Consider the following 12,128-nt stretch of genomic DNA (forward strand, 5'->3'; position numbering starts at 1 on the left):
GTTCCAGGCTCCATCGGCATCAAATGTAAATACTGAGAAGAATGAGGAGGAAACTCAGCCGATTCGGAATTTATCAATCCTTTCTTCAGAATCGGCAGAGAAAGTGGTTTTTGAAAAACCTTTGTTAGCAATGACTTAGCAACTCAGGCCTTTGTATGTTAAGATATAGGTAGAAGGTCAACTTGTTAATCGAGTTTTGGTCGACAATGGCTCGGTTCTGAATGTTATTCCAGCAAACACATTGAAGAAACTTGGCAAGAGTATGGAAGATGTTATTCCTACTGATGTAGCGATTTGTGGTTTTAATGAAGGCTCTACTAGCACTAAAGGGATCCTTCTTTTAGAAGTAGAAGTTGGAGGTAGGATGTCTTTTGCAGCATTTTTTATTATTGAATCCACGACTTCCTATAATTTGTTATTAGGCCGTGACTGGATTCATCCAAATATGTGCATCCCATTATTATTACACCAGATGCTGATTTTTTGGGATGGAGATAAGGTAAAAATATTAAATGCCAATGAGCCATTTGTGGCAAAAGTGTACTCGGCAGATGCTGTTTTGTATAACGAAGAATGTGTTCCTATTCGATTCATGGGAACAGGAGCCGATGGAAGACCAACCTCGGCAACTATGAGAAGAAGTCTTGTCGATCGTGAAATCGGCGAGTTGCAGCAGGAGAATTACAGGCCGAAGGTAGAACTCCCTCGGCTTGCTATAATTGAAGAAGTTGTTGATGGAAGCGAAACTTAAAAGGGAAGCTGCTCGGCAGTAGGCCTTTAGGGCCGCTTGCATTAGGCTACAAGCATACATAGCCGAAAAATGGCTAAAAAAAGAAGCAATAATAGAGTCAGGACCATCGGTTAATCTTACGGAGATCGATCGGTTCAGTAATGAAAAGTTGGATGTAATTCAGTTGGAAGACTTGGAGTTAGCACCAACTAAGCTCGATGATCTTAAAGCAGAAACTCATGATCCGTTGAAGGAGGTGAATTTAGGCACTGACGCAGAGCCTAGACCAACTTATATTAGTGCATTGTTAGAACCAGAATTACAAGCCGAGGTTATCGGCATGTTGAAACAATAAAGTGACTGTTTTGCTTGGAACTATGAGGAAATGCCAGGTTCATCCAGAGAATTGGTGGAACATCGGCTGCCCATTAAAGATGGCTACAAGCCATATAAACAGCCACCTCGTCGAATGTCTTAAGAAGTGGTAGACAAAGTCAAGGTGGAAATCGAACGATTGTTGGATGCTGGCTTCATTCGAACTACAAGGTATGTTGAATGGTTATCAAATGTTGTCCCTGTTATCAAGAAGAATGAAAAATTACGTATATGTGTTGATTTCCGAAACATAAACTTGGCAACTCCAAAAGATGAATATCCAATGCCGATAGTCGATCAGCTGATTGATGCGGCTGCAAAGCACCAAATTATGTCTTTTATGGATGGACACTCAGGCTATAATCAGATTTATATAGCCGAGGAGGACATTCCAAAGATAGCTTTTAGGTATCCTGGATCGATTGGAACTTTTGAATGGGTGGTAATGCCTTTTGGGTTAAAGAATGCTGTTGCTACATATCAACGAGTTATGAATTCTATTTTTCATGATATGCTCGGCAAGTTTATGGAGGTGTATATTGATGATGTGGTGGTAAAGTCAGCAACAAAGAAAGAGCACTTAGTCCACCTCAAAGCATCTTTTGAGAGGATGAGGGCTCATAAGCTAAAAATGAATCCAATAAAGTGTGCCTTTGGAGTATCGACAGGAAACTTTTTGGGTTTCTTGGTTCATTAAAGGGGTATAAAGATCTATAGGAATAAAGCTAAGGCGATTATTGATGCTAGTGCGCCAAGAAGTAAGAAACAGTTATAGAGGTTACTTGGGTAAATGAATTATCTTAGGAGATTTATTGCTAATACAGCTGGGAAATTACATGTGTTTTCCCTGTTACTCAAGTTGAAGCCGATGGAAGAATTCAAATGGGATGACACACATCAAAGGGCATTTGACTAGATTAAGAAATACTTGTCGAGTCCTCCTGTCATGATGCCACCAAGGAAGAAATAGCCGATGAAGTTATATTTATCGGCTGCTGAAGAATCTATTGGAGCTATGTTAGTACAAGAGAATGAAGCAGGAAGTGAACAAACAATATATTATCTCAGCCGAGTTTTAACTCCAGTTGAGTGTAGATATACACCGATTGAGAAATTATGTTTGGAGTTGTATTTTGCAGCAATAAAATTAAGAGTATATATGTTGCCTATTTTGGTTTATATTATTTGCCAAACCGATCTTATAAAGTATATGCTATCATGGCCATTAATCACAGGCCGGATTGGCAAGTGGGCTTTGGCGCTAATGGAATTCAACTTTGCATATGTTCCACAAAAGGCAATTAAGGGAAGAACATTGGCAGATTTTCTTGCCGATCATCCCTTGCCTGAAATTGAGTCACAAGTATTTGATGAGCTTGACTCGGCATCCATATTCATGACTCCATGGACTTTAATTTTCGATGGGTCAAGTACCAGTGAAGGCTCGGGAGCTGGTATAGTTAAAATATCCCCAACAGGGAATCAAATTTCGTTTTCCTTCTTTTTGGTTTTCAGGTGCTCAAATAATCAAGCCGAGTATGAAGCATTGATTATCAGTTTAGAAATTCTGCTAGAAATGGCAGTCAAAGATGTCCACATTGTGGGAGATTCGAGTTTAGTGATTAATCAAATCTCAGAAGACTTCAGATGTTTAAATTGGCAATTAAGATCATTCCATTCATTGGTCAACCAATTTCATAATGTGACTTTGGAATATAGACCAAAGGTTATGAATAAAATGGCTAATGATTTAGCACAGACTGCTTCAGGAGTTAGGGTGCCTAGTGGTATAAAGGAAAGAGTAATGACGATTACACACTGATTTCTTCCATCAGCTGAAGCAAGAAATCAAATTATGGAAGAAATCTTTGCTACTGATATTGCCGAGTTGGATGATAATGATTGGCGAATCCCTTACATCATGTTTTTGCAATATCCAACTCCAGAAGTAGATAGAAGAATAAAAAGAGGTGCAGTCAATTATGTTCTTATGGATGGAGATCTTTATAGAAGATCGGCTGATGATAGATTATTATTTCAGTGCATTAGCAAGTTTGAGGGTTTAAAGATTATGGCCGAGGTACATGAAGGGATATGTGGAGCTCACCAAGCCGGCATAAAGATGAGATGGTTGATACGCCGATATGAATATTATTGGCCAGGAATGAGAAAAAATTGTATGACTTATGCAAAAGGCTGTATAGACTGTCAAAAACATGGTCCAATGCAGTGGGTTCCAGTAATAGAAATGCAATTACTAGTTAAACCATGGCCTTTCAGAGGTTGGGCTATGGATCTAATCGGCAAGATTAATCCTCCTTCATCGAAGGGTCATCATTGGATTATTTTAGCTACCGATTACTTTACTAAATGGGTAGAAGCCGAGGAATATGTATCGGTAACTCATAATACCATTATACAATTTTTTGAGCGATATATCTTTCACCGATTTGGATTGCCGGAAACAGTTGTTGCCGATAATGGATCTGTTTTTCGAGCAAATGAAGTATTACAACTTGGCCGTGATATGAAGGTGAAAATGGTAACTTTAACACCCTATTATGCTCAAGGGAATGGTCAGGTCGAGGCTTCAAATAAAGTTGTTATTGAAATTATTGAGAAAATGATAAAAGATAAGCTGAGGCGTTGGCATGAGACCCTTTCAGAAGCCTTGTGGGCTTATAGAAATTCGAAGCAGACAATTACTGGGACTACTCCATATCGGCTTACATTTGGCCATGATGCTATGTTGCCAATGGAGTTGAATGTGAAATCGGCAAGAGTAGCTTAACAACACAATCTTCTACCTGCCGATTACAATGAAGCTATGCTTGCCGAGTTAGAAGATTTAGATGAAGTCCAGAAACTTGCTTTAGACTACCTCATGGTCCATAAAGCAAAAGTAATGAAGGCCTACAATAAACGGGTGAAGTTCAAGTAGACAATGACATGGTATGGCAAATAATTCTTCCACCTGAAAAGGTGGATAGAGTTTTTGGAAAATGGTCACCCACATGGAAAGGCCCATACTTGGTTCACCAAGTATTGCATGGAGGAGCTTATAAGTTAAAAAATCTAGATGGTGAAGTGCATGAAAGGCCAATAAATGGAAGGTACCTTAAAAAATATAAGCCAACTATTTTTAAGCTTATGGAAGAAAAGAAGTTTCCAGTTAAGTCAAAATAGCTTGGATTGTATTTTGCCTTTTTGTTTGAACAAATTATGGATAAATATGTTTATACAGTAAATAAAAGCTCAGTATACTTCAAAAGTCAGAATATCATAACAAGACTATTCAACACATCACAAAAGGCAAATTGTTCAAAACATATTATAGACCCATAAATGTTCAAATTCTGGTGAAATTACTATGAAATTCTTCAAATTTGGCTTTGAAGTCTGCCCACAAAGCCCGAGATTGATTTATGGATGTTTCTGCCATTTTCTTGTTTTGCTCCAACTTCGGCATCTGTGCTTGCAAAGCTTTGAATTTGGGAGCTGCGGTCTCCGCTTGAACCCTCAGATCAGCCACCTTGTTACCAAGCTGTGTCTTGTCCAACTGAAGTTGAGCAAGTTCAGCTTGAAGTTTCTTCTCCTTAGCATCCAGCTCAACAGCCTCTTTCTTCATGGATAGATGCAGTTCCTTTCCTTTCTTTAAAGTTTGAGAAAACTTTTCTTTCTCATGGTACTGGGAAGAGTAGTGATCAATAGTATGGACTGATTCAGCATAAGCAATTGTCAAAGAAGGCACTCGAAACTGGAATTTTTAAAAAAAGGTTTGATCATTCAAGGAGAATCTAGGGTAATTACTAAGGAAAGAAAGTGTCTCGGCCAGTTCACTCTTGAATGAAGGGGCGAGAGACAAATCTTGTTGTACCATTTGGGACAATATCTGGATGGCTTTTGTTAATTCTAGGGGTATGTCAGAGGCTTGTTCAGTTGGAATTTCAGAAGGTTCAAGATCAGGTGAGTTAAAGACAGAATCAAATAAAGAGTCAAGGGTTGCAAAGGGGGAACTTGGGTTGGTACTGACAAGAATGGTTGGAATAGCCGAGCCTTTTTGTACCTGAAATATGTTGGGTTAGCCATAGGTATGATGAGTTTACAAGAACAAGTCAGAAATATATATATATATATATATATATATATATATCATCACTTACTTCATCACTTACTTCATCAAAATCTCCAATTTGTTCACCAATTAAAGTTGCAGCCAGGTTTAGGGAAGACACTGGAGACCTTGGCTTTTGTCCTACTGATACTTCAATTTTGTCTTCATCCTCAATATGATCTGTAGAAATTTCCTGAATTGATTTTTGATCTGAGAAGATTGTAGCTTTCTGAAAATAATGCTGATTTAATTATATTCAAATAGTAATATATATACAAGATCAGGCAACAAAGAAATTACATTGGGAGATTCAACAATAGTAGGTTTCTCCTTCTTCTTCGATATGACCTCATCATCATCAATTTCATCATCATCGATCAATTGAAAGTTTCTTTTTGCTCTTGCCTTTTGAGTAGGTTTCCTTCCTACAGTTTTCTTTCTTGTTGTTTTCTGAAAATGAAGGATTAGTAAGAAAAGCAGTATGCATTAGAGTAAATATGTGGTTCAGTTGCGGGTATTACCTTAGTAGCTGAAGATGAAGGTATACTTTGGAGGGGGACGTAGAAATCAACATGGGTCTCCTCAGACTTGGTGGGTATGGATTTGTCTGGTGCATTGGAATGTGTGCCTAGATTTATGATTAGTAAGCGTATAAATAGAAATTTATATGGAAAGGAAGAAGATGTAAAACTTACTCTGCCGAGAGCGAGATCTGGTCCTACCTGTAGGGGCTGTAAGAGGTGGACGATTTGTTACCACATTTATTGTATTATCTGGTTCAGGAGCAGTGGAAAGGGCAATGGGTTCAATGGAATCCAAACCTTGGAAATTAAGGGAAATGAACTTGTAGGAGCCGAGAAGATTACACACAATTTGACTGGAATCCACAGTCCTGGTAAAAGTGATATAAGATATCCACCAATTCTCAAAATTTGGGTCAGTACGCGGTTCTTCAAGGAATGGTTTATACTGAAACCCTTGAAGAAGTTGGGTGAATCGATTACACACATCTTGAACTTGTTCACTGTTTGAAAGCTTCACTCGCCGATGATAGTTCTTGTTATAAGAAAAATAGGGAGATACTGGGATCATTTGAGTTAGTCCAAATTGCCGGGCCAACTGAGCCGGGTTGTAAAATTCAACCCCAATTTGGCTCTTGGGTAGATGTGGAGTGACAATATTGCAAAGTATATCTCTTGCAATCAAGAAATAGCCCCATGAATTGGTATAGACCCATGAATTGGTATAGAGTTCAATCTGTTCCGCTGAAGACTCGGTAATAGGAGGAAACAACCAGGATGGAGCTAGTTGACATTTAGAAAAAAGGAAGGAATTGGGATTAAGTCTTGATCTTGCATTAGTGATAGAAAAATTGAAAACAGTAATTGAAAGAGTGATATTTGGGTTTGACTCTAGCATATCCGAATGATAGCAAATGATCATTTGGAACAGGTAGAATGGGGGAGGATAACTTAGGGAAATAGGCATACAGCCAGAACTGGTATAGCCAGAATGGGCCTCCAGATCTTGCAAAGTTGGAAGTAATAAGATCAGATAAGCCTCTATACAAGGACACTAACAGAAATTGAGCTAAGGCCATGGGTTTCCCTTTGGATAAAGTGATAGCTAATTGGGTAAGGTCCTTGGTAATTTGGATAGCAGGAGCACACAACAAATACCTACACAACCATAAAAGTAAAAATCCTATATGTTCTTGTTCATCTACTTCAGTCCCTTTTTCTCCTAACATTTCTTTCAAGAACAATCCATGTGATTGCACAAAGGGTTTAGCCCCTTTTGTTCTGGAAAGTTAAAGGAGGTTTCCTCATCCTGAAGGAGATAATTGATTTAATCTCCTCCAGGCTTTAAACCCGTTAGAAAATAGAAAGTTTTGGAGAAAGGAAGGTGCGGTTCGGCTTGTGGATAAATTGGAGACAAGGAAGGGGGGAATCGATTAGGAAACGTTGGGCCAAGTCCCTTAGCGTTTTCAGAGATGTCGATCAATGTGTTGGAATCCAGTTCGCTCTGATCTAGGGTTTTGATCGTGGATTTTGTTAGTTGTGTATGCGATGTTGCTTCTGGAAAAAGGGTTTTCCAAGTTCAGATCATTTTGTTTTAGTTGTTTTGTAGTCATTTTGTAGAAAAGGGTTAGACACAGAGAAGTTTGGAGAAAAAAGAAGGGTAATGGAAAGAAGAGTCTGCAAAGAGAGTTGGTTTAGTGAAGAGCAGTGTGTGGTTGAAAGGTTGGGTTTGCTGCGATAATTAATGATGATAAGATGGGTTATCATAATCGATTTATTTTAGGAAGTGAATCAAGATAAAGTTGATTGGATTATAAGATGAATACAGAGTTACGATGCAATGGGTGTATTTTAATTTTGGAAGCCGAATAGTTAAAACGGCTACCAAAATTGGGGGGCATTGTTGATACCCATTTTGGTAATTTGGATCTGGGCTCTAATTAGGCTTAATAAACATTAACATGGTATTATGGGCCAAGAGTATATAGGCCTGATAAATGATGATGTTTAAGTACTTGGGTTGCACAAAAATTGAGCTGAGGATACAGTGATTAGTTCGGGCTTGGAAGTATGGCTTTAAAAGCACTGGATTTGGGTCATGATTGGGCTGAAGGGATTCGGATTTTTAAATCAGTTGAAACAAGGCTTATCAGTGTTATGCATGAAAGGATTACAGATAAAGGAATAGTGATGTGGCAGGTTTTACACAGGGCAAAGCTGCACGCAAGGGCTTATTGTAATACCCCCTAATTTCGGAACACGGGTTGATCAAGTCCGCGCACAAAATCAGGGGATATCAAACCAATTAAAGTATTTAAACAAGCACGGATTACAAAATGAAATAAAGAATAAAATAAAACGCTGAAGAAATCCAATTAATAGTAAATCCATTAATAACTTCCAAATGGTTACAACTCGGGAATCCCGTAACTCAAGGACCCCTTAACCAAAAGTTACTATTTAGAATTTCAACCAATTAAGTACTAATATCAACTGAAACAAAACTAATATCCTACTTTTACGTAAATAGAAGGAATGGATAAGTCCTCCAGCTGCGGATCCTCAACCTTGAGACTTGACCTTCTACAACCTGAAAAATAAATCGCGGGTTAAACCCTACGAGCAAGTTCTCTCTACCAAGCCTCTGAAAACCAATAAACAGATCATCTTTACCAAAACCATCCCTAATTAAGCTTTAACTTTAATATACGATGCTACAAATATATATAAATACTTATATATATAGTGCAAGAATCCTACCAGTTAATAGGGCATTAAATTGTCAAAACCACTCACCAATAATTAATTATTAGTCATACCTAGACCAAGCCCCCCCTTTTATAATTTTCTCATAAAGTAAACCCCACTCACCTTAACTCCATCCTAAACAGTAATTTAGTCATCTACACATATAGCAATTTAAATATGCACCGGCAAATCAACCATACCATTTATAAATATATTTATTTATATACTAGCAATTCAACCATGCTTCCTTCAATATATTTACTTTTACAATTAATTAGCAATTCAACCATGCTTCCCATATATGAAACTTATTCATAACCAATAAGGCAGTATATCAAAGCCTTTGGCAACTCATCCATGCCTACAATTCAACCATGTATTAACTTTAAACTTAACTCTAGGTATAATTATACATAGACTTCACATGCATATAATAAGCATGTCCTTAATTTAATAACCGTGTATCTATTACGCTTTTAAATCAACCATACCATACACGAATCAAGTCATACCAAACAAGATTTATAATATTTAATAATCTTAAATAATATATATATACACATATATTTTATAATATATATATATGTGTGTATCATACATTCCATAACAATCGTTGACTATTTAAAAATCATATCTACATATATATACACATATATACACCTCCTTTCCTTGCAAAAAATATTTAATTAATTATATTTATACCACTAAATGCTACTAGGTATCTTAGTAACACTCTGAGGCTCTCAAAATATCAAGAACACACCCTCTAATGATTAATTTTAACCCTAACAAGCTTAAGATAAATACTGGAACTTCACCGGAGTCTCAAGCAACTTTCCAGGACCTCACACGTATCCCCACGCGCCTTCACGCGCCGCCACATACCCCTAGACTACTCCCACGCGCCTCCACGCGCTTCCCCTTACCGGCAGGCGTGTCCACGCGCCTGCACGCGCCCTCACGCGCCTGAGCCACTCTCGGCGCGTGTTGGCAGCTCCTAATTGGTTGTTGTTTGGTGCTCTTGGTAAGCCGCGATGCACTGGATCCTCTCCCTTAATCAACTACATCTAACCATTGATGCCGCATGTGTATCAACTTACAATGGACCGCATCACACCAGATCAATCCAACTAAATAAAATTAATCCTATGGCCTAGATCAACGAGTGCACCCTTTTCCTACGTACGCGACCACACTGGATAAAAATCCTATTGGTGCGCAAATACTAGCCGCCTCCAGTGTGTTTGTTAAACAATTTAACATATATATATATATATATATATATAACAATTTCTAAATTAACATTAAAAATATAAATTAATTTCAGAAATTGTTCAGAAAATCTCAGAAAAATCCCAAAAGCTCTATTTATTATTTTGGGCATAAATGAACATATACAATTAAATTAAAATCCATTTAATTTAATTAATCGTGCTACACAAGGTTAACGCAAAATATAAAAATTTTAGAAAAATAAAATTTAATTAACCTAACCTCACCTACAAGATCTAAATTATCAGAACAATGCATACATATATTCACATGTTTAATTCTATAATTTTGTAAAGAATAGATATGCTCCTCCAATCTGAATAATAATTTAATTTAATAAAATAAAATTATAATTTCGATAATCAAGGTGATAAGTTTATGAGTTCTAAGAGGAGAAGTAGAGAGGAACTCGCCTTTTCTTTTCCAAATCCGGTCTCCTCTTACGTTCTTTGATCCGGCCTCCTCTTCGTTAGCCCTTCTTCTTCTCTCTCTAATTCTTTTATTTTTCTAACGTGGAAAAACTCCTAACCCTAAAGTCTTATGTGTCTATTTATATACATACAAAAACTAAATCCTTTTCCCATTAGGATTATCATATAAAATAAATAATATTTATCTTTTAAATAATATATATACATACATATATTTTACTATAAACATATATATATTACCTTCCATATATAACCATTAGTTAAATAAATTATATATACCTATATATATCAATATATAATTATATTGACATATATACCCCTCCACATGATTTAATAATGAATTAATATACACATGTAATTATATAGGTATAATTATGCAAAGATAATTATTAAATATCCTCACAACCACGGGCCTTTACCAATTAACCCAACAAGGCTTCCTTCAAGCCCAATACCACATCCGTTGGTCCAACTTCCTTTAATCCCAATACAAATAACTTAAATACCTAAAATAATGAAATTAAATTTAATAGCTACCAATAATTAACAATAAAGTTATACCAACATAAAATCACGCAAATCAAATAAACACTTCACTAACTAGCATTCCACAAATCAAACATCGTATAAATTTAACAAATAAAATTACAAAATATATAATTTAATTAAAACAATACAATTTACCTACGCACTTAATTAAATAAAACAAATCACAACTATCAAAGGAATTTCGTCCTCGGAATTCACGTATCCATGAAATGAAATTTTGATTATTTGTCCCAAACTTTCATTTTCCCTTATTCCACTATTTGCCATGTAAGATATTTAATATGTAAATATCTATAATAAAATGCTCACAATTGTGTAAATTACTTAAACACTTAGTGGTGTAATATACTAACAGTCAATGATTTGTATATATATGTATAAATATATATCACCATCATAAGCCAAAACCATCCAGATACTAATGAACATGATGCACTTATATCTACTAAGTCATTTCTACATCTACCTTGAAATAATAATAATAATAAAAAAAACATACCTCAATTCTTCTGAGGTACCCATGCATTGCAAGGTGTGGCATTGTACACCATACCCTGATGCAACTGCTGTATAGGCTGTCCCTATGGTGGCGGTGGTGCTGGTAAGGCCAACAATGTCTGAGCCTGCACACGTGGAATCTGTGGAGTAGGTAATGGTTGCCACTGTCCCTGTTGCCCATGCTGTTTCTGAGCCAACCCAGGACACCGTTTGGCTGAATGCCCATAATCTCCACACTTATAGCAATGACCCCTAAATATACTTGACTGCCCCTCCTGGTGATTACCCTGTAGCTGTCCCAGTCCAGTCTGAGGTGCTCCAGTCTGCTGAGTGGAAACTCCCTCTCTCTGAACTTCTGAATTACCCTTGTGCTTCTTCCAAGGCTGCTGGCCCTGGAATCTGCCCTTGTCATTCTGTCGGTTCCCATTATCATTCACTTTCGCAGCTGGCTGGTTAGCAAAATCTTTGCCACCCCGCTTCTCAGCCCTAGTCTGTCTGAAATCCTCATTCAGCTGATAAAGCTGCAAAGCTGCGTCCACCACTTGAGCATAAGTAGTGTAGGCTGGATTACCAGTAATAGCTCTCTTGATAGACCACATCAGTCCCTTGACAAAACTGTTGCGCTTCTTCTCCTCTGTATCCACCTCCTCCGGTGCAAAGAGAGATAAGCGTGTGAACTGCTGTTCATACTCCGCCACTGTCATGTTCCCTTGCTGCAGATTAAGAAATTCAGTCTTCATGGCTGCCCTAACTGCATAAGGGAAATACTTTTCTTCAAAGCGTGCACTGAACTCATCATAAGTCAATGCCATCCTCTCCTCTATGGTGGTAACTGACTCCCACCACTGCAGTGCATCTCCAACTAGCTTGAAGGTAGTAAGCATCTGCTT

General features: G+C 37.3%; 1 protein-coding gene across 1 annotated transcript; it reads left to right on the plus strand.

Moving 5' to 3' along the window:
• Nucleotides 1–2,078: 2,078 nt before the first annotated feature.
• LOC132275408 (uncharacterized) lies at nt 2,079–2,927 on the plus strand. The gene has a single exon (XM_059776891.1). It carries the CDS (start codon nt 2,079–2,081, stop codon nt 2,925–2,927), a length of 849 nt encoding a protein of 282 aa, XP_059632874.1.
• The last annotated feature ends 9,201 nt before the right edge of the window (nt 2,928–12,128 follow it).

Source organism: Cornus florida, unplaced genomic scaffold, assembly GCF_030987335.1.
Source record: "Cornus florida cultivar Cherokee Brave unplaced genomic scaffold, ASM3098733v1 CherokeeBrave_3.0.0_Hap2_Chr01, whole genome shotgun sequence".
NCBI classification, from domain to species: Eukaryota; Viridiplantae; Streptophyta; class Magnoliopsida; order Cornales; family Cornaceae; genus Cornus; species Cornus florida.